Genomic DNA, 21,274 nt, shown 5'->3' with positions numbered 1-21,274 from the left:
ACATGAGTTGCAGTGTCCCTTAATAGCCAATCTCGCCCCTTTTTTTTTTTTTTTTGATTTGATGATGTTTTGATAACTAATTTTCTTGTTTTTTTTTTTAAAGAATCCCACTAGACCTATAGCATTTATTCTTCTGTTATCATTAGTTGTGCAGTGTCTGTATTTGGCAGTGGCATGTTTTTCTCACAGAGCTGAGATCATATTATGTACCCTTTTGCTTTCCGTACATTTTTCTGTGTCTATGGTAAGCTTTTTGTCAGAGTCAGGCTTTCTCTGTGAGTGATGTTGCACACGTGCAGCGCGACGACGGCGCGCTCGCTCGCTCGCGGCGGCAGCCGGAGTCCATTTCGTGTCGCGCGTTCTGCTGCTGCCTGGAGGACTCCAACTTAAAATATTTGCCAAGCGAATCTGTCGAGATTTAGGTAAGGTTTGATTCACCATTTCCAAAAAGACTGAATTTACAGTACGCTGTGCTTGTAACCTGTGGGAAATTTATCACGCAACGTAAAATCTGCGTACAAATTGTAAGCAATGTTTCCTTGTCAAAGTTGTAGTAAGTTTGTTTAGACAATAGTCCCACATCATAATTTCTGTGTGGTACTGATATCCATGTGCTATGAACGAGTACTTAACCGGGCAACATGTCTAATTAAATGATCAACCCTAGAATGAATGTTTGTCAAGTTTCGTTTGTGGGCTGTTCTTCATTCTGTAAATTGCAAATATATGAGTTCAGTATGAAATGTGTACAAGACTTAAATGTCAACTCTGCTGAGATGAGACGGAATACCGAATAGATTCTAAACCTCTTTTTGCTTGACAAAATAATAATTTATTTTATTGTTTTTATTATTATTATTATTATTATTATTATCATCATCATTATTATTATTGTTGTTGTTGTTGTTGTTGTTGTTGTTGTACAAGGGTACAAGATGTCAGGGGTTTTTTCCCCTGGTGGTGCCCTTCCCTGATATATGCCGGGTAGTGCACCAGCTAGCACTCCCATGCAGCTGTACTTCATATTAATAAAAATCATGAATCCTGTGAATGATTTGTTGCTGAAACTTTCAAAAATCTGCAATATTTGTACACAAAATTTAAAGCTCAGTTATATTTACAAACAACGAAAAATAGTGGCATTTGTCGAAACTTGTCAACTGGCAGCAGGGGCGGATCCAGGAATTCTGTAAGGGGAGGGCGCAACTAATGTTTCTGGTGCCACTTCCGGGTTTCATTTCATTTTTTTCTTTTTATTTCTTTTGTTTTTAACGAAAAATAGAGGGGGCGGCGTGCGCCGGTTGCGCCCCCCTGTGGATCCCCTACTGGGCAGTGCACTGCGATGATACCACTTTTGTTACCAGGCAGTGGCAACTGATGATCGAGTCTAAATTAAATTTCGATATCTTTCAAACAAACAAACAAACAAACAAACACACCAGTTGATGAAAAGGAGTAGTCTATAACAGAGATTTGAAATTTTACTTTTATGTCACCTGAATTTTGAAACATGACAATACCATGCAAATCATAGGACCATGTGTTGCTAAATTTATTATATTCCCCAGCAGAATGTGCTAGAAAGTGCCATATTTGAGCATGCTTATCTCTCTTGAGACTCTGCCCAACCATTTCATTATCTGGTATCACTCAGAATACTTACTGGACCTGATGTTAAAGGACAAGTCCACCTTCATATACATGAGGATTGAGAGAATGTAGCAACATTAGTAGCACACATCAGTGAAAGTTTGAGGAAAATTGGACAATCCGTTCAAAAGTTACGAATATTTCAAGTATCTGAGCAGTCACTGCTGGAAGAGAAGACTACTACAGTGTATGATGTCACATGCATACAACTATATAAGGAAAATAAAAGGAGAATTTCACAAAACTTTACTTTTTGAATAAAGTGCACATTTCTTCGACTTGCTACTGACGTATGTTAAGGGTAATATTATTCCCCCTGCCTTCTGAAAGAGAGAAGTCGAGTGTTCTTTTGTTATGGAAGAAAAATGGAAATATGTTGAATTTTCTTTATTCTTTCTTTATATTTTTGTACTTATGTGACATCACAAGCTATAGTAGTCTTTTCATCCAGCCGTGACTGAGCAGAAACTTCAAAAATTCATAACTTTTTAACGGATTGTCCGATTTTGCTCAAACTCTCACTGATGTGTTCTACTAATATTGCTGCATTCACTCAACCCACATGTCTATGAAGGTGAACTTGTCCTTTAAGGGATAGCTGAGGTTGGACTGTTCATAGTCAAGAGACAAAGACTGCTGGGTCAGTAACAATTTAATGAAATAATATACAAATAATGACTGCTATGAGGGGCACAGTTAAAATTATGGGCCTAAGGTGATGTGAAAATCATAACCATGCCCGAAGCGAAGCTGAGGGCATGGTTATGGTTTTCACATCACCGAGGGCCTACATAATTGTAACTGTGTCCCGAATATCAAGCAGTCATTGTTTGTTTTATATACCGAAAATATAGATTCCGAAATATAGATACCGAAAATATAGATTTTAGTCTCTTCTACAGCACTCGTAATCAATGCTGATCGACAGCGCGGCGTTCGTATCATTGGTACGTACATGATGAGTGATCATCTATGTGTACAGTGTATACGTATGTACGGGGTTGCGACCAAAGTAGCTTCTATACATACTTGAACTCTTTGGTTGCGACTGTCTCCAAACCAGTCCGCTGGTCTCTTTTACAGCATGCTAATCGAATGCGCGGCGGTTGTATGATTGGTGCGTACATAGATGAGCGATCTATGTGTATTAGGGGTCGCGACTGTCTCCAAACCTATTTACTAACTGTGCCCGGGCCCCGGTCACAGTAACTCAAAAATAGGGCACAGCTATTTTCATGACTCCCCTTTCAACCAATCAGATGAGAGGATTCTAGAAATGAGGTATATAATACATGTTAAATAATTGTATTTCTAATGCTGTTGACCACCTCTTCTCTGTGTTGGTGGATCGTCAAATAAAGCCTCTTTCTTGCACCTGTATGATCATGAAAAATTTGTCTGATCTCGTCAAAGCCCTGGAGGATGGTAGTGTTCCTTCCAAAGTGCTCATTTGCATGCAATGGCCAACACAAAATTGATTTTTTTTAAAGACTTGAAAAGGGATTAACTTTCCCTGTTGTTGATATGACAGAAAGTATCTACTAAATATTGATTGGATTCAGTGCGTATGTGTTTACTGTATACGTTTCTGTTAGGGGAGGGAATGTGAATGTTACAGATGCCATGTATGTAGTGACATTTTGCATGCAAAAGTTAAAAGAAGTTGTATAAAAGTAATGATGTCATCAGTTGACCACCATAAGTTATTTTGCAGTCCCTTCAGGGTTAGATCTGACTCATTGGCATTAGTGTTGCTGTACACATTTCAGATATTTGTGTAATATCTACAATGTTTTAAAACTATCACTATTCTGCAACTCCTTCAAAAACAGCAAAGACATGTTACATGTTTAAAATGAAACAAAATCTGTTGATTAAGCAAATTTTACAATGCAAAGTTGTTCACATTGCAAGACAGGACATTAATGTCACTAGCTGATCATTTCATCGTAGAATATTGGCAAAAGAGATGGTGACCATCTTTTTAAGTGACTTACCGATACACATACTGTGAAGTATTGTGCTCCTATAATGATGTTACAGTACATATACATGTGACCATCTTTTTACGTGACTTACCAATACACATACTGTTAAGTATTTTGCTCCTATAATGATGTTACAGTACATATACATGTAAATTTTACAAATGTAGGTAAAGTGAAAAATGTCAATATATTTGTTACAGTTGTCCATTCAAGCCAAGTATCTCTTGCAATGCCACCAGAGGGTTTTCAGTTCACTGTTTTGCAGCAGTATCACAATGGATACCGTAGTCAAAGTGGGTAGTGTCTGTAAAAACAAATGTATGATATCCTTACAGTTTGTATTTCAAAGTAATAATATTCACAACAAAGCAAATGTTGCATTGTGTAGGACAGTGCAGTATTAAAGAGTGAATGATTATTTTCTTTCTTTTTTTCCCATGTACTGGTACACTGTAGGTTACAAGGTACATACTTGTATATTGAGTCAACAAATGTTTGTGAAATTAACAGCTTGTGAAAATGTTGCTGCATGTAACATACGGCTGTAACTGCATTGTCTAACATCTCCAAGGGGGAAATTGGTCACTTTTCTCGCAATACGGTGTCGGGATGATGATGTTTTTTTTTTCTTGTTCTCTGTCATAAATGTACCCATTTGTGATATTGTGTTACAAATCCCAATTTGCAACACATTATTCTTTGCAATATGTATGATAGTGTAGTAGTATGCAGTAACTATTTTTTTTTTTTTTTGTGATTGTCATACACAGCAATTTACCCGAAGAGGCTTTGACGGGCAAGGTGCTTCATCAAGCAAACATGTTTAGATCTCAACTTTTTCAGGTAAGTTTTCATAACTCTTTATTCTTCTCATCAGTAGCTTTGATGTATTTGTATACATATACAGATATTATGAACTAGCATATCAATAGGTATGCTGTTTATATAGTCAATACCATCATATAGGAATATTTTACTCGCCAAACCAGTATTTATTCAAAATGAACATAAGGATCAGAATAATGTAGACTTGGACTGATTTGCAGTTTTGTCTATGGCATTTGATTATATATATCTTGTAAATTGTAGGGGGAAAAAAGTGTTATAAAGATGTCATGATAGTGCCGTGTCTGAGTAACCAATTATTTTCACCTGACTTGATTAAATTTGTATCAAAAAATCATATAAAAATGCTCCCTGTGTAGATACTTGCATACATATATATTGAAATTTGTTCTCAGTGTTTTTCAATGAATTCCATGTGTAATCCAATTTAGTAGCTTTGGCCATTTCTTAACATGTATTCATCATTTACTTTTCAAACATATTTGCAGTTATCCTGCAGAGCAGTGAGATTATGTCAGCTCAGAGCAATCCAGCAGAAAGCGGAGAGAAGTAAGAAACTATTTTTATCTTTTAACCCCCAGCATGCCACATTATTTCAGCTCCCCATTGGGTTTGTGTGTGAAATTTGTACACATTTGGCTTGTTGGCACAGAAAGGCAGAGACTCCAACTCTCCCGCTTTCGACGGGAGATCTCCCGGCGAAAGCCCATTTTTGCAGAATCTCCCGTTCTCCCGCTTGAAATGATTTCTTACTTAATTTCATTGTATGTCGAAAAATAAGCCTTAAATAGCGCGAGAGAGCATCTAGAACCCTAGACCGCAAAGGACTTTGTTGTGGATGTGCGCAAGTTGGAGTCTCCCGTTTGCTAGGGGTTTCAGGCGGGAGAATCTCCAGATCAGTGGGTGCTTGGGGTTGGAGTCTCTGGAAAGGGTTAGATGTAAGAGGGGATTTTCAGCATTAAAATAATTATGTGTATCTCATCTAAATTGAATATTCACAGCCCACGAAAAACCGATGGAACACAAATGCGACACTATATTACTTTTGAGAATGGCTGTTTAACCCATTGAGGAGAGGCTGATTTTGCTACAACACACATTTCCCATAGACACCTGCCTGAGTATACTCTGGACCAGTCTTCAATGGGTTAAGGGGAATTCAACCCAAATATGTGAATCCAGTGAATGCACAAAGAAAATAGTTATAAAGAAAATGGCACCAAACTTAATTCTTATGAAAAGGACACATCCTTTGACTTGTTTGACATGGGTAAGGGATAGTGTCATTCCCTCCTGCCATTCTAAAAGAAATCATTCAAGTGCTCAAACATTGTCAATTAATAATGAAAATGTGTTGAAATCTCTTTGTAGTTCCTTTGTATCATTCCCTTACTGTGAAAGCACAACTTGTTGACACCATACCTAGCAATGGCATCACAAAGATTTTAAATACCAAAACTTTGATTTTCATAACTTTTGAAGAGATTGCTCAGATTTCCTCAAACTTCACCAGTGTTTCCTGCTGATACATAAATTTCGTAATTGAATGGAATCCACATATATTTGGAGGTAGACTCCCCATCAAGGTAATGGTGTACATGTACATGTGCCAAGTCACCTGTCACTGTGTGGAACAGAAAGGGGATTAGGAATTCACAGCTGCAGCTGTTATCAACAGATTATCAGATTAATTTGAGACTAGGCTATAGCAGTTCATGCAGAATTGTTTTGGTGTATCGGAACTTTTTTGTTTTGCTGACCGTTCTTGAACATTTCTGTGGCAGTTACATTCAGACTTTAATGTTGGGCTCTCATAGAAGGACATTGGAGAATCATGATAGAGAAGTAAACCGATCTGCACAAACTATGTAAGACACCGAATGTATTCCAATTTATGCACACAAACTTCCAATTCAGAAAGTGGAGGAGAGCACGCAAATCCCTGAAACCAGCTTCGTTGACCAAAAATGTTATTTTCAGTTCTATTGAAAAAAAAAAAAAATCAATCTAGTTGACTTTTGTGGTTTGTAGTCCAGGGTCCAAGGGCAGTGTGACTTATAATACCCAGTACTGATCGCTGAGCGTGGGTGGCTGGGCCTCAAACTATGTGTGTGTGTGTGGGGGGGGGGGGGGGGTTATTGTGGAGTTCTGATCCTAGGACTGTGTACTGTTGCCTAGCTGGTGCATAATTAAAGGACAAGTTCACCTTCATAAACATAAGGATTGAGAAAATGTAGCAATATTAGTAGAACACATCATTGAAAGTTTGAGGAAAATCAGACGATCCGTTCAAAAGTTATGAATTTTTGAAGTTTTTGTGCAGTACCCGCTGGATGAGAAGACTACTGCTGTGTATGAATAACTTAGATGTCACATGCGTACAACAATATAAGGAAAATATAAAGAGAATTTCACAAAATTCCATCTTTTGAAAAAAGTACACATTCCCCTGACTCCTTACCGACACATGTTATGGGTAATATTATTCCCCCTGCCTTTAGAAAGAGGCAAGTCAAGTGCTCTTTTATTATGCGAAAAAAGTGAAAATATGTTGAATTTTCTTTTACATTTTCTTTATACTGTTGTACGCATATGACTCACAAGTTGTCGTAGTCTCCTCATCTAGCGGTTCCAACACAAAAATTTAAAAAATTCATAACTTTTGCATCAATTGTCCAATTTTCCTCAAACTTTCACTGATGTGTTCTACTAATATTGTTGCATTTTCTCAATCCTTATGTTTATGAAGGTGAACTTGTCCTTTAAGGTTTTTCTTGTACAAGTTTGTCTCTTCATGCTCCTGACACGTGTAGAGCCTTGCCAAGGGTGGTATGTGCTTTTTTTTGAGCAGTCGTGGTGCTATTTTTTGTTATCGTTTTCATTGTCTTGATTCTTACTGTTATTCTTGATCATGTTATTACTGGTGACCACTGCACAATCCACTAACCCAAGAAATCATTTACAACATTTGGAAACATGTCAAAAAGGTTTCATGTAAAAGCAGTATGTGCTATTAGAGATAGTAACAGCACATTTTTCATCAGAACTCAAAAACAATATGAACCAAATCATATTATTATGACAAAAGCTACTACTTTATTTTAAAAAAAAAGAAGAAGAAGTAGATGTTTGGAAAACCTGCTTTCAACATGTAGAATTCAAGGACGAAGAGGAAATTGACAACCTTTGGCAATTAAGCATATTTATGATCATTATTTGCGTAATGTTGCTCTTTTGAAAAGCTTAAATCAGTGATAGCAATTTTGTGGGGAGGGAAAGATATTGCAGGGGAAAAAGTTAAAGAATTGCAGATTCTATGAGCTTCCTTGATCCTTCTACATGCCTTGTTGTTGTACAGTGGGAGAAACTTTCAGCTGATATGAATCTGCAACTGTTTAAAACCTTTTTTGAAAAGGGGATATCCATGTTCTGGGCTGTTTCGAGAAAATATGCTGGTATATGTATCTTTCTCGGAAAGTTTAGCGGGAAGTAAGCATGCTATTAACACTCACATACCAAAGCACACACACACAAAAGGAAGAAACAGATGAAAGAAAAGGAATAGAAAGCACCACATGATTAAAACCACAAAATATACAGAGGTGGGTAATCCACATCCGTTGGTGCATCTTTATGAGGATACATGAAATAATGTCTTGTGGGTGTGATATCATTGATGTCCCAGCTGATTTTGCTGTTGTTTAACCCATTGAGGACAAGTCCCGAGTATACTCGGGCAAGCGTGTATGGGAAATGCGTGTTGTAGCAAAATCAAACCATCCTCAAGAATTAAATCAACCAAGGGGAAGTACTAAATCATGTTAGGAAATCCTGATCTTCCTGCAAAGTAGACAGGCCTTGTAGTTTGAAGTTTAATGTTTGTTTTGTTGTTATGTTAACTGCTTTGCTGCAGGTAAACATCAGATGTTTTGTTAACTGGGATTTCCAAGATTAAGCAATGACCTTCCCTATTTATTTAGTAGTGCAGAAAATTGTGAAAGTTTTTTTCTCCTTTTTTACACATTGCAATTTTTTTTTTCCACAGCATAGGTAAGAGATATTTTGTGCAAAGCAATAGTATGTAGTTTGACTATGTGCAGGTTTTTATTGATTTCTTCATTATAGTTGTTTCAATAATACCAAATTCTAATCACTCACTGATACAGAATCAAAGAGTTGAATTAAGATACAGAATATGATAATATTGCAAACTGAAAAGCTGATTTAAAATACAAAATATAATTTTGAACTCTGTTGTAATATAAGTATAGAGAATGGGGGGATATGATCAGTTAAATAAGTGGGATTTGAGCATTGATTAATGATTGTCGACACTTTGAGTGTTTTAAATATATCTGAAAGGGGAGAGTGTTTTTTTTTTTCCAAATGAAATGGAGCACTGACAGAAAAGGCTTCATCATTTTAGTGGCATAAAAGTGCTAGGACCATAATCAGGGGCAGATCCAGGGAGGACCGCAACCGGCGCACTCCCCCCTTTATTTTTTGTTGAAACAAAAGAAATAAAAAGAAAAAAATGAGGGGAGGGGTGCGTGCGCCCCCCCTTTAATTTTGTAAACACGCCCCCTCTTTACGGAATTCCTGGATCCGCCCCTGATAATCACAATGATAGTTGCAGAGAGCGGAAGGAATGGAGAGATCTGGTTGAATTACAGAAATGAAGAAAAATCAAGTCTTTGAGATTAGATGGGACAACATCATATTTATTATAAACCATAAGGACTTTAGAGGTGAGCTGTTGTCCCTCCCCCCCTTTTTTTAATAGGTTGTTTTGTTTTTATTCTAGGGTATTCATCCATTTATTCCCTAAAAACTGACTCCAGAATACCTGTTCTGTCACTGTCCCTCATACAGGTATCAACCAAGTAACGCTGCTCGGCAGGATAGGTCAGGATGTGGAACTGAAAGGCTCAGCCGAGCATCCCATGGCAACATTCTCCATGGCAACCAGCGTGAATATCAAGAGCAAACAGATGGACGATCATGGAGGTACGACTGACACCAAGTCTTGGACTCTTACAATATTGAGAAATTGTCTTAACACGATGATATAGAGCTCTGATAGAAGTTGTACCGTGACAAGTTTGTAATTCTGATGAAGGTCAACTATTATGACTCCTGTGGGAGGGAGCATACAGTCAGAGTTATTGATTCTAAGACTTTTGAAATACTATTGAGGGAGATTATGAGTCCTGAGAAGAAACTGAGCAACATACAACCTCCCAAAAATACTGCAAATCAAGATATATTTGTGACATGAAATTTTCGTGAATTGGACCGGACAACCTTTTTCACGGCATGAAATTTTTGCAAATGTGTAGACAAGAACTTTGGCGTGCATTCTAATTTAGTGAAATTTGGCTCTCGCAAAATTCTTGAAATTAAAAAGCACATGAACATTCCTTGTTTTACACTAGTGTTTCAATCTGTGAGGTTAAATTCTTTTTTGTTTTTTCTGACAAGAAAATGTCATCATCATGTCATATGGTATGGGTTAGTCAAAGTACTGGTACCTAAAAAGTATTATATGTACTTACTTTTTTTTTGCACCTATTTTTTGCTGATTCATCTACAAGCCCACATATACAGCAATCTTGCACAGCCTCATGGACAAAGTGTGCATCCAATTTCATTAAGCACTGCTCCATACGCAATTGTAAATTATTCAACTCTCAATCTTTAGTATTATCATTTGGATGTGAAAGTTGTGTGAATCCGATTGTGCCAACTATGCCGTCATTCTATCATTTGGCGTCATTCGCACAAAAAATATTCTCCCATGGGTAGTACATTCTGGGATGTCATCCCCTGTAATAGCATTACAGATGGTCCATTAGCATGTGACCATGTTAATCTAATCACTCCCCGGTGCTTGACTAGCCCATGTAACATTAACCCATTGAGGATGGATTGATTTTGCTTTAACACTCATTTCCCATAGACACCTGCCTGAGTATTCTCGGGACTCATCTTCAGTGGGTATAACGAGTGTGTTCTCCGGGGAATGGCGATCTACCACTTAGTAGTTTTTTTTAGCATCGTAGGAAGAAGGCTGTATCTCTAGTTGGACCCGTTGACTATCTTGGTCTTTATGGCATTATGACATTACTGGACCATAATGCTCTTTGTTGCTCAGTTGATACAGTAAATATCAATACTGTCCAAAATTGGCAAAAGTATCAACTTTGATTTGTAGCATTGTGTTGTAAATACCAGTAGATCATGTACCTGTTATTGATTTTCAGTGATGCCTCTTTTCTGATAATACTTTTAAATTTACTATATTCTGTACAGATGTGATTTTATTCATACTCTGATTATTGATAATAGATCACCTTTCCGTAGGATTTTATATTTTGTGATTTTTCTTTTTTCCCTCTTCTGCATTCTTTCCACAAATAGATGACTTCTATGCTAAAACAAGCTGGCATAGGATATGTGTGTTTAGACCTGGACTTGTCGATGCTGTTTACACATACTGTAAGAAAGGGTAAGTCTTTTCTAGCTCAAGATTGAAGTTCATATTTGTTTGTTGTTGTTTTTCTTTTCATTTATACATTTACAATAATCATTTGTTTGTTTTATGATGAGGGATTTTGTTTCATGATGTGCACAATGTCATTTCTGTTTCTTATCACAAGTGTGAATAAGTAAATGACTTGTGACTCCTTGAAAAAAAAAAATCATTTCAAACCCTGAGAATGAAATATTTGTAATATTCCCCCAAACAAAAATGTCATCATCTGTTTACTTGTATACTATATGGTTAATCAAATAGCTTGATAGTTGAGGTATGAGTTTTCTTGTATTTGTCTGCCCTCTGTACGAATAGAATTTCTAAGATTGCAACTGCCGATCTGTACATTTTTAACAAATGTGTCGGAAAACAAGGAACCAGCGGGAATCAAACCTGATCATCTACTGTTTTCCATTCAGCCACACTAACGTCTGGTTGACAGGTTCGATTCCCGCTGGTTCCTTTTTTTACACTTTAAAAAGTGTAGATCAGTAGTTGCGATCTATCTTACTAATTTCATTTGTACAGAAAGCAGACAAATTGAAGAAAATTCATACCTCATATCTTTGCCCCTCTGCTTAATAATCTCTTACCTTTAGAGTTAATCAATGCATCCCTTCAATTTGAATTTTCTGTGGTGGCCATTTTCACAGCCTCTCCACCAGATTCTATTCACCCATTGAGTAAGAGCTGATTTTGCTATACCATACATTTCCCATAGACACCTTGCCAAGTATGCTTGGGACTAGTCTTCAATGTGTTAAAGCTGGTAGCTACTTATAACTGTATGCAGATTCAGTGTCTGTGAGCCTCATGCATATGCAGTGAACTCTCAGATGTGTATAATTTTATTGCATGCTTTCTTTTCCTGAGCCTAAAATATTCTCCCCTGTAATGGAATGTCAGATGGTAAAGGTAGATTCAACTTTACCATTTATTGAAGAAAGACATAGAGTTGTGAAAATGAATTCATGAGGATTTTGCCTCTGTTGTTCTCCCAACAGGGACAGAATTTATCTGACAGGAAAACTCGACTACAGCGAGTACACAAATGCTGATGGAGTGAAGATGACACAAACAAGTATTATTGCAGGTAGATGGCATTCTGTTTCCCTTGCTCAAGAACAAATAAGCAAAGAAAACTTAAAGGGATGGTACAGTTCCAGTTGAAATGGGGCATCAGGTTTTCATTTTTTATTGGTGAGATAATGAGAAACCTCTTATGAAATATGAAGGAGCATATAATTCTAAGAGGAATGCAAAGTTTATTTGATGAAAATTGCTTTTAAAATGACTGAGATATCCAAAACAAAGAGATCCTAATAAAAGGTGGGGCCCACCTTTAATTTGTTTGATTTTGTTTTTGGATATCTCGGCCATTTCAAAATCGATTTTCATCAAATAAACTTTGAATTCCCCTTACAATTGTATGCTCTTTAACATTTCATATGGTGGTTTCTAAGTATCTCAAAACAGTTAAAAGCTGAATCCTCATGTCTACCGATTCAATAACATCCTTTAACAAAACAACAACAAAATGAAACAACAGAAAATGGAAACAAACCATAGGGACAATGCAGTACACAATTATGTAAATTTCTATCACACATACTTTTAATGTCCCTCTCAGAAAGGATTTTAGAATCATGGCAACTGACTATAGTATCACGTGTACAGACAAAATAGTCACTGGTATCATGATCAATGGTTAACCAAAAGTGGGTTACAGATACCAGATACCACTGGTATGTAGACTGCTATAAATATTTATGTTCCCAAATGGCCTGACGAAAGAGGTAGGTAAAACACCCCCCCCCCCCCCCCCACACACACACACACACACTTCTACAGTATGTTAGAAAACACAAAAAGATTAAGTTAATTTATACAAAGGTAAATATAGTTGTAAAGCTTTATGTCAATGCTGTAAAAATTCTTTACAGATGACTCAAGGCTGTAAAGAATATTTATTATTGCTCCACCATTGATAAGCCATAATTTTGTTTAAATATGTCGTAAAGAAAGCATTAAAAAAATGTTAATTTGACTTCCTTTTATAGAATCAAGTAATCAAATGAAATAGCAAGTGTATATTTAATCTGGTGTGTCATACACTGACTAAAGTGCTTTTGATTCCTTATATGTGAGGAAGTACACTTGTACTTCTCTACAGAAATTGACGCATTCCAGCTTTGCTTCACTTTCACTTCAATATGGTAGCCTTGCCTATCTCCATAGCAACAGCTGTTGATGATGTTGTTTGTTCTCCTTAATTCTTCGTGCACAAGTACCGGTATACAAAGTGAAAATGTTGATTTATTTAATTCTTTATTTTACTTCGGCACATTTTCCCGAAGGATTGTTCTTTATTGTTGTGAATGAATTCAGATTTAGATTGTGTGATGAACATGCAGAAAAAAAAAAGTTGGTGCTTCCTCTGGCCCTTAATTTTTGCAGTAAATAGTAGTACTACCATGGCAAGTTGCAGAACTCTGTTGGTCCTCCTAGAATTAATGTTTCAAACACTATTGATTTGTACCTCTGATACATGTAAAAGGGATATAGCTTTGGTTGAGACCTAAGTTCAGATTTCTAACGTTTTTGGGTGAGATAATGAAACACCTCCTATGAAATATGAAAGAGTATGTAATTCCAAGAGGACTGCAACGTGTATTTGATGAAAATTGGTATTGAAATGGCTGAGATACCCAAAACATAGCAATCCTAATAAAAGGCGGGACCCACCTTTTATTACAATCGCTTTGTTTTACTTTGTTTTTAAATGTCTCAGCCATTTCCAAACCATTTTTTTATCAAATAAACTTTGAATTCCTCATAGAATGGTATGCTTTGTACTATTTCATAGGTGGTTTCTTGGTATCTTGCAAAAAGTTAAAAGCCCTATCCTCATCTCCACCAAATCCATACCATCCTTTAAGCATGTTTTCCTTCATGAATGCATAAACATTGCCCGAAATAATTTAATACCCCTGGTACTGTGATACCTTTGGATCTGAATCAATTTCAGTGGATTTGATGAACAGAAAAGCCAAAGGGGGGGTTCCTTTTTTTGTCGAGCCCACCGGAGGTGTGGGGAGACTAAGGGATCGCCTGCGGCGTCTGTCCGTCCGTCGTCCGTCGTCTGTCCGTAACGCTACAAAAAGTTGAATAACCCTTTACTGAGGATTTCAATTTCAATCAAACTTGGAGGGAAGAGTGGTTATACAAAGTTACACATTTTACCAAACGTGAAGGGCACCTCAAGGTCAAAGGTCACAGGCAGAGGTCAATGAACTATAGGGCCCAATGTTAAGTTTTTAGGGCGCGTTTCGTTTATGGCTCATAACTTTTGATGTATCTGTCTGTTTGTGACCAAACTTAGATGGTAGATGTCCCTTGGGAAGTTGAAGGTTACCACAAGGTCAACGATCACAGACAGGGGTCAACAAACTTTTAGGGCCCAATGTTAACTTTTTATGGCGCGTTTTGATTATGGCTCATAACTTTTGATCCCTTTGTCCGTATGTGACCAAACTTGGATGGTAGATGTCCCTTGGGGAGGTGAAGGTCATCACAAGGTCAAAGGTCACAGAAAGGGGTCAACAAACTTTTAGGGCCCAATGTTAACTTTTTTATGGCGCGTTTTGATTATGGCTCATAACTTTTGATCCCTTTGTCCGTTTGTGACCAAACTTGGATGGTAGATGTCCCTTGGGGAGGTGAAGGTCATCACACGATCAAAGGTCACAGAAAGGGGTCAACAAACTTTTAGGGCCCAATGTTAAGTTTTTATGGCGCATTTTGATTATGGCTCATAACTTTTGATCCCTTTGTCTGTTTGTGACCAAACTTGGATGGTAGATGTCCCTTGGGGAGGTGAAGGTCATCACTAGGTCAAAGGTCACAGAAAGGGGTCAACAAACTTTTAGGGCCCAATGTTAACTTTTTATGGCGCGTTTTGATTATGGCTCATAACTTTTGATCCCTTTGTCCGTTTGTGACCAAACTTGGAAGGTAGATGTCCCTTGGGAAATGGAAGGTCATCACAAGGTCAAAGGTCGTAGGCGGGTCAATGAACTTCTGGGAGTTAGAAAAATATTAATTTCTTGTACGCGAATGGGCGAGACACAATTTGGCACTTGCCTTGTGTGAATTTTATGATTGCCAAACATTCACCCACTTTATGAGATTTGGCCTCTTAGGTTGAACACATGCCGTCAAACCCCCATTTGAGGCGAGACCCCATCGCCAAACGAAGCTGATGGGGTGCTTTACCCCCCTAACGATTCATCGTTTGAGAGTTGGGAGTAGATGCCTTGTCCACTGCTAAATAACTTTCTACTCAGGCGTGGCAAACCTAGAGGCCAAGCCAGGGTTTAATGACTGCAACAGCTGTCATATTACGTAAGAGCATGATAAGGATATCTGCCTGTGGCAGACCATTCAAAGTGCTCTCAATTTTCTCTATTCTTTCTCAAGTTTTAGATTTTATATTCTATTGAGAAATTCTATAGTCATCCGTTTTGAATTTCGAACGAAAAAATTTGACCCATAAATAACGAAAATACAGGAATAAGAAGGAGAGCATTGTAGAAGTTTGTCGACACACACACACGCACCATGGAGCTACATAGCCCATGCCAAAACCAAAACAATCTCCTCCTCTCGCGGGTGCCCCCCCCCCCCCCCCCTGGCGGTGACTGATGCTTAGATTAGGCCAGGGTCAATAAACAGGTGTTTTATATCTTTGGTTTTTAAGTCCTTGATTGCCAAGATATACACTGGCATTGTCTACAGGGGTGTAGCTTCTTCAAACCAGGGAGGTGAGAGGAGCACCTCCCTGTTCAAACGAGAGATTTGCCTCATGAAAACAGTTCTCCAAAAGCACTTTGAATGCATGGGTGTTACAAAGAGTAATCAATGGTAAATGGAGCATTGTGAGAAAAATCATTTATGCACTTATTTTTCTGACTTTATTAACCTGTGTATTGTAAGCATGGTGTAGCTCAAGTGTCAACAGCATAGTCTGTGAATAACAATAAATCATGAATCACGTGGATTAGACAGAGTAATCAATGACGAGTGGAGCATGGCAAGAAAAGTTATTTGCTCACTGTGTATATTTTTTCTGAATTATTAACCTGTGTACTGGGATCTTTGTCTAGTACAACTGTCAAGGGCTTAGTCTGTGAATAGCATTGAATCATGAGTCAAATGTTTCTCGCTCTACCCCACCAGATGATGTCATCTTTTTGGGAGGAGGCAGGAGTGGAGAGGTGGACTGATGGATGCAAGTCTGATGTATCAGCCAATAGATTTGAGGGTGCTCCCGACAGTGGAGATGCTCTAAGGACATTTAGGTGGCACCCTTTGACATCCTAGGCCATGGAGCAAAGAAGATCATTCCACTTTTTGAAGGTTGAAGTAATCATTGGCAAACATTACAGAAAGTGCCAGAAAGACTGAGAAATGCGCTCTGGTAGCTTTGAGTCATTGGTGCATAATGACATTAAACTTCCATTTTCTTCTATGTACCATTTTGCTGGATTGGATAAGACTTCGATGTTATCCTTTGCAGACAGAAAAATTGGTTTCTTTCAGCAGTCATAGAAAATGAAGAGAAGTTCAAGATGTACTTTTATTTGTATTTATGATGCTATTACGTCATCGGTAGTTGGAGCTGAAATGTTGTTAAATTGTCACCATAATGCTATTTTTGTATGAACTTTACTGAACACTTGGAGGGAGTGCAAAGTTTTCCAATCTTTCCAATCCCACCCAACCCTTCTACAAAACTTTATGACCATCGCAAGGCCTCCTAAACATCTCAGAAACCCCTATGACCCTTGCAAGCCTCTCAACCTCTGCAAGGCCTCCTGATCTTAGCAAACCTTTCATATTCTGACTCTCGTGACCTTTACAAACCTTCCTAACTTTTGTAAATTCTTGTTACCATTTGCCAAACCTAACTTTTAGACATCCTCATGACCTTTAGAACTTCTACTGACCTCTGCAAACTTGTCCAACCTCTACAAACTGTCTTGTCCTCTGCAACTATCTCCTGACTTTGCAGGCCCTTCTGACCTTTAACCTTTACTGCACTTCGTTCTCCAAATGGCGTGCACGCTGGAGTGCTCTCTGCAGTAAAATGCACAGATATCTGGAAATTCTTTGTCAATGAATAGAGATTACCTAATCCCCCTAATCCCTATTGTGTCACCATGGAATTCCTGTGGATCTGAGGCACATTGCTACACCTGAGTGGGCTGGCTAACATCTGCAAGCTTTGATGGATTTACTGAATGCTGATGAAAAAGTTTGCCGTCTTAAGATTAGTGCCTGTGCTTTCAAATTGTTACAAACCCCTGTGATCTTTAGCCCTTATTTGCGAGATGTACTGTCCTGTCTATTGTACTGTCTGCTGTGGACCACCATGTTTGTATCCAAGCACCGTGCGCATGCACGCAACACATACATGGTATCACATCCCCCTTTCTTTACAAAGAAAAGTAATGCAATATTTGTGTCTGCTGCTAATACCAATCTAGTCACTACTGATCTGTCTGCAACAATATCTCAGATCCACTTCCCAATTCAAACATACAAAAAGTATGTTTTTTTCCATTTAAATGAACAGTCTCATTCCAACAATCTGCACACTTTGCGTACACATGCAATCTCGATATGCCCATTTGTAATGTTTCTTTGCAAATACCCTCTATAACTTTGCTCAGTAAAGAACCTGTTTGTGTTTTTCTTTATCTCACATCTTTATCACAGAGTAAGTGTGTACTAACCTACATTAACTTTGGTCAACAAATGTTAAACTCTTTAACATTGCAAAGTAACTAAATGTTCTTGCATGTTCATATTGAACAAGTCTATACTGTAACACCTTTTCATCTGGCATGGTGACAATGTATGTATAACACATAACACTATGAGCTGCAAATTCACTCTTTTTTTTTACAGCAACACCAACAAACAAAATGTCTTTGAAGTAGACGTTCAAAAGTCATCGTTAAATTTGGGAAAGTAACAACTGCAACTCTTCAAACACTATACATATACACTGCCACATGTACATTCTTCCTCAAAGTTCAACCTGGTTACATCCATACCCATAATTGAAATGTTGGCTACTTTCTGAACATGAATGTTGATATTGAACCTTTCATTGTGTGATCAATTTGTCTGACAGGTATATGGAAGGAAGACCACTGTTAAGTCTTAATATTGCTCAATCAGTCGTTTTGGTCTATTTACTACTCTGCCAGATCTTATTTGGTATGTTTGTGTCTCTCTACCACTGTCACGTTGCATAGTGTTTGGCTTTGTCTGTCTTTCATTGTCATCATGTCTGTGGTTCTGCTGTGGTAGTGAAGTTCTGATGCCTCCATCTTTTGGCATCTCATCTTCAAAGCGGACCTGTTTTGGTAGAGGGGTGAGGCTGCGTAAGTTTATTTTATTTCTGCGGAAAGCACTCCCATTAGGTGTCTGGATCTTCCTTTTGTTTCTCTTGGCGCTTCTGAAGCTTGTCTGTGATTTCCTCATCACGTGATGTGCTGCTTGCCATCATAGGCAAGTCACTCCTGAATTTTCTGCTCTGCAGAAGTTTGGCAGGCGAGGGCAAGTTGCTTGCTAGTGGAGTTGTACGTAAGCATAGCATTGCACTGTATGGATCTTGTCCTGTCTGCTTCACCTTAGTCAGTGTCAGTTTCACTGTTTGAATGGTTCTTTCAACCAAACCGTTGCTTTGGGGGTAGTGCGGACTGGACGTCAGATGTTGAAATCCCCAGGCTTCTGCGAATGATCTGAATTCCTGGCTAGCGAACTGTGGGCCATTGTCACTCATGACTGTCATCGGAATGCCATGTTCACTGAAGATTCCTTTCATAGCCTCAATTACTTTAGCGCTGGAACATTTACCACCCATTTTCCGAATGAAGGGGAACTTTGACCAGTAGTCAACAATGATGAGATATTCGTCTCCATTCCAGCTGAAGAGATCGGTACCAACATATTCCCAAGGGCGGTGTGGTAATTCGTGTTGGAGGAGTGGTTCTTTAGGTTGTACATGCTGGAATTCATGGCACGTAGGAGACGAGCTGATCATTCGTTCAATGTCTTTTGAGATTCCTTCCCAGTACACACAGTTCCTTGCCCTGAGCTGGGGCTTTGTCACACCCAGGTGTCCTTCACGTAGCTTGTGAAGTATCTCCAGCTGTACTGGTTTCGGTATGACAACCCTTTCGCCTTTCAAGATGATCCCATCTTCCACAGTCAGCGAGTCTTTGCTTGACCAGTACTGCAGTACTTCCTTTGGCACCTTCTTTGCTGTCTCTGGCTAACCTTTATGAATCACTTCCTTGAGTGTTCTCAGTTCTGGACAGTTCTCTGTTTCCTCCTGGAGCTGTTTCAACCTGTCTGGTGCGACAGAGATCACATGGATAGTCTCATCAAACTTGATGCTTGGCTGTACCTCTGTATTGAGTTGCAACAAGCCATCAGCGAGAGTCACTTCTGATCCTGGTCTGTATACCAGATTGAAGTCATATGGTTGGAGGCGAAGAAGCATTCTCTGCAATCTTGGAGGTGTACTGGCAAGATTTTCTGGTGGATGTTTTCCAGCGGTTTGTGGCCCGATTTCACTGTGAACTTTGAGCCATAGACGTATGTGTGAAATCTCGTACATCCGAAGATGACCGCGAGCATATCACGGTCAATGTTGGCATACCTCCTTTCTGTGTCTGTGAGTGCCTTGCTGGCAAAGGCTACAGGCTTCCCTGCCTGTAGGAGTACTGCTCCCTTTCCTCGAGTGGAAGCGTCAGCCTGGATTGTTGAGTGTTTCATGGGTTTGAAGTAGGTGAGAGTGCAGAGTGTCGATACAACTCTCTCAAGCTCCTCGAACGCATTTTGGTGCGATGCAGACCATTGAAAGTCACTCTCCTTTCTGGTGAGGGCCCGTAGTGTCTCTGTCTTGTCCGACAAACTTGGTGTAAACGGAGCCAAGTACTGAACCATTCCCTGAAACTGCTGCAGTTCACGAATGTTGGTTGGTTCAGGCAGGCACGATGTCCCTCACTTTTGCTGGATCTGGGTGGATCCCATCTTTGTCATAGACGCATCCGAAGAAGGTGATGTGCAGTTGCTTGATACTGCACTTCTCAGCATTAAACACCAGACCGTATTTCCTGGCGACTGTCATCAAGTTATGCAAAGCCTTGTCGTGCTCAGCTTCATTGCGTCCGAAGACAACAATGTTGTCAGCAGTGCCTATGGTTCTAGGACATTGTTTGAGGATCTGGTCCATTCTTGCCTGGAACACGTCCTGCGCGACCGTGATCCCAAATGGCAAGCGTCTGAATCTGTACCTTCCGAATGGCAAGTTGAAGGTAGTCAAGAAACTTGACTCTTCATCCAGTACAATACTCCAATATCCACTCCTGGCATCCAACTTGGAAAACACCTGTGCACCATGGAGTTTGTGAGTGGTCTCTTCTATTGGTAGTTGTCTTGTGGTAGGTGCGCTTGCATGCTCTGTTAAGGTCCTTTGGGTCTAAGCATACTCGAAGTTTGCCGTTTGACTTCCTGCTGAAAGCCAGAGAAGAAATCCAGTCTGTTGGGTCTGTGACTTTGGCGATCACCTCAGCTGCTTCCATCCTGTCAAGCTCCTTTTTCAGTTTATCCTTGAGCTTTATAGGGAATTTCCTTGGCGGATGGACTATCGGTACAGCATCTTGCATCAGGGTGATGTGGCATTCACCTGGAAGCCTCCCCAGTCCTTTGAATCTGTCCATGTGCGTTGACTCGAGGTCTCCTATGCTCCTAATTGGGAATGCCTCTTGATGAGTTTCACAATGAACTTGGACGAGTTTCATCTTCACTGCACTCTGTAATCCGAGAAGGGCAGGACCCGCAGTTTCCACAATGAAAAATCCAGTGCGAAACCATTTTCCATCTGCATACTGGTGTGGAAAATCAATGTTTCCATACTGCGGTATAATGGAGCCATTGTAGGCGTAGAGCTTGGTTTGACTCGGTGTGACAGAAGACTCTAGTGGATAGCCTTTCTCATCAACGAGATCAGGAAACGCAATCTTAAAGATGCAAAGAGGCAGTACATTGCTTTGCGCTCCAGTGTCGACTTTCACCCTCAATGTGTGGTTACCTGGTTTGCTCTTCAGGCTGATGTTCAGTGTTGCAAACAACATGCAACCTTGGCAAACCCTTCTGACAAGCCTCGCAAATCCTC

General features: G+C 39.1%; 1 protein-coding gene across 1 annotated transcript; it reads left to right on the top strand.

Moving 5' to 3' along the window:
- Nucleotides 1–357: 357 nt before the first annotated feature.
- LOC139729446 (single-stranded DNA-binding protein, mitochondrial-like) lies at nucleotides 358–16,324 on the top strand. The gene is made up of 7 exons (XM_071640370.1): nucleotides 358–422; nucleotides 4,409–4,481; nucleotides 4,973–5,033; nucleotides 9,357–9,491; nucleotides 10,905–10,992; nucleotides 12,024–12,112; nucleotides 16,258–16,324. Exons 2-7 carry the CDS (start codon nucleotides 4,458–4,460, stop codon nucleotides 16,302–16,304), a joined length of 444 nt encoding a protein of 147 aa, XP_071496471.1. The 5' UTR covers nucleotides 358–422; nucleotides 4,409–4,457; the 3' UTR covers nucleotides 16,305–16,324.
- Nucleotides 16,325–21,274: the final 4,950 nt, after the last annotated feature.

The sequence above is a fragment of the Diadema antillarum genome, unplaced genomic scaffold (assembly GCF_040938485.1).
Source record: "Diadema antillarum isolate AM-2024a unplaced genomic scaffold, OU_Dant_1.0 seq00000243_RagTag, whole genome shotgun sequence".
Classification (NCBI taxonomy): Eukaryota; Metazoa; Echinodermata; class Echinoidea; order Diadematoida; family Diadematidae; genus Diadema; species Diadema antillarum.
Note: the sequence above shows the minus strand (reverse complement) of the source record. Positions and strands in the feature narration are given on the sequence as shown.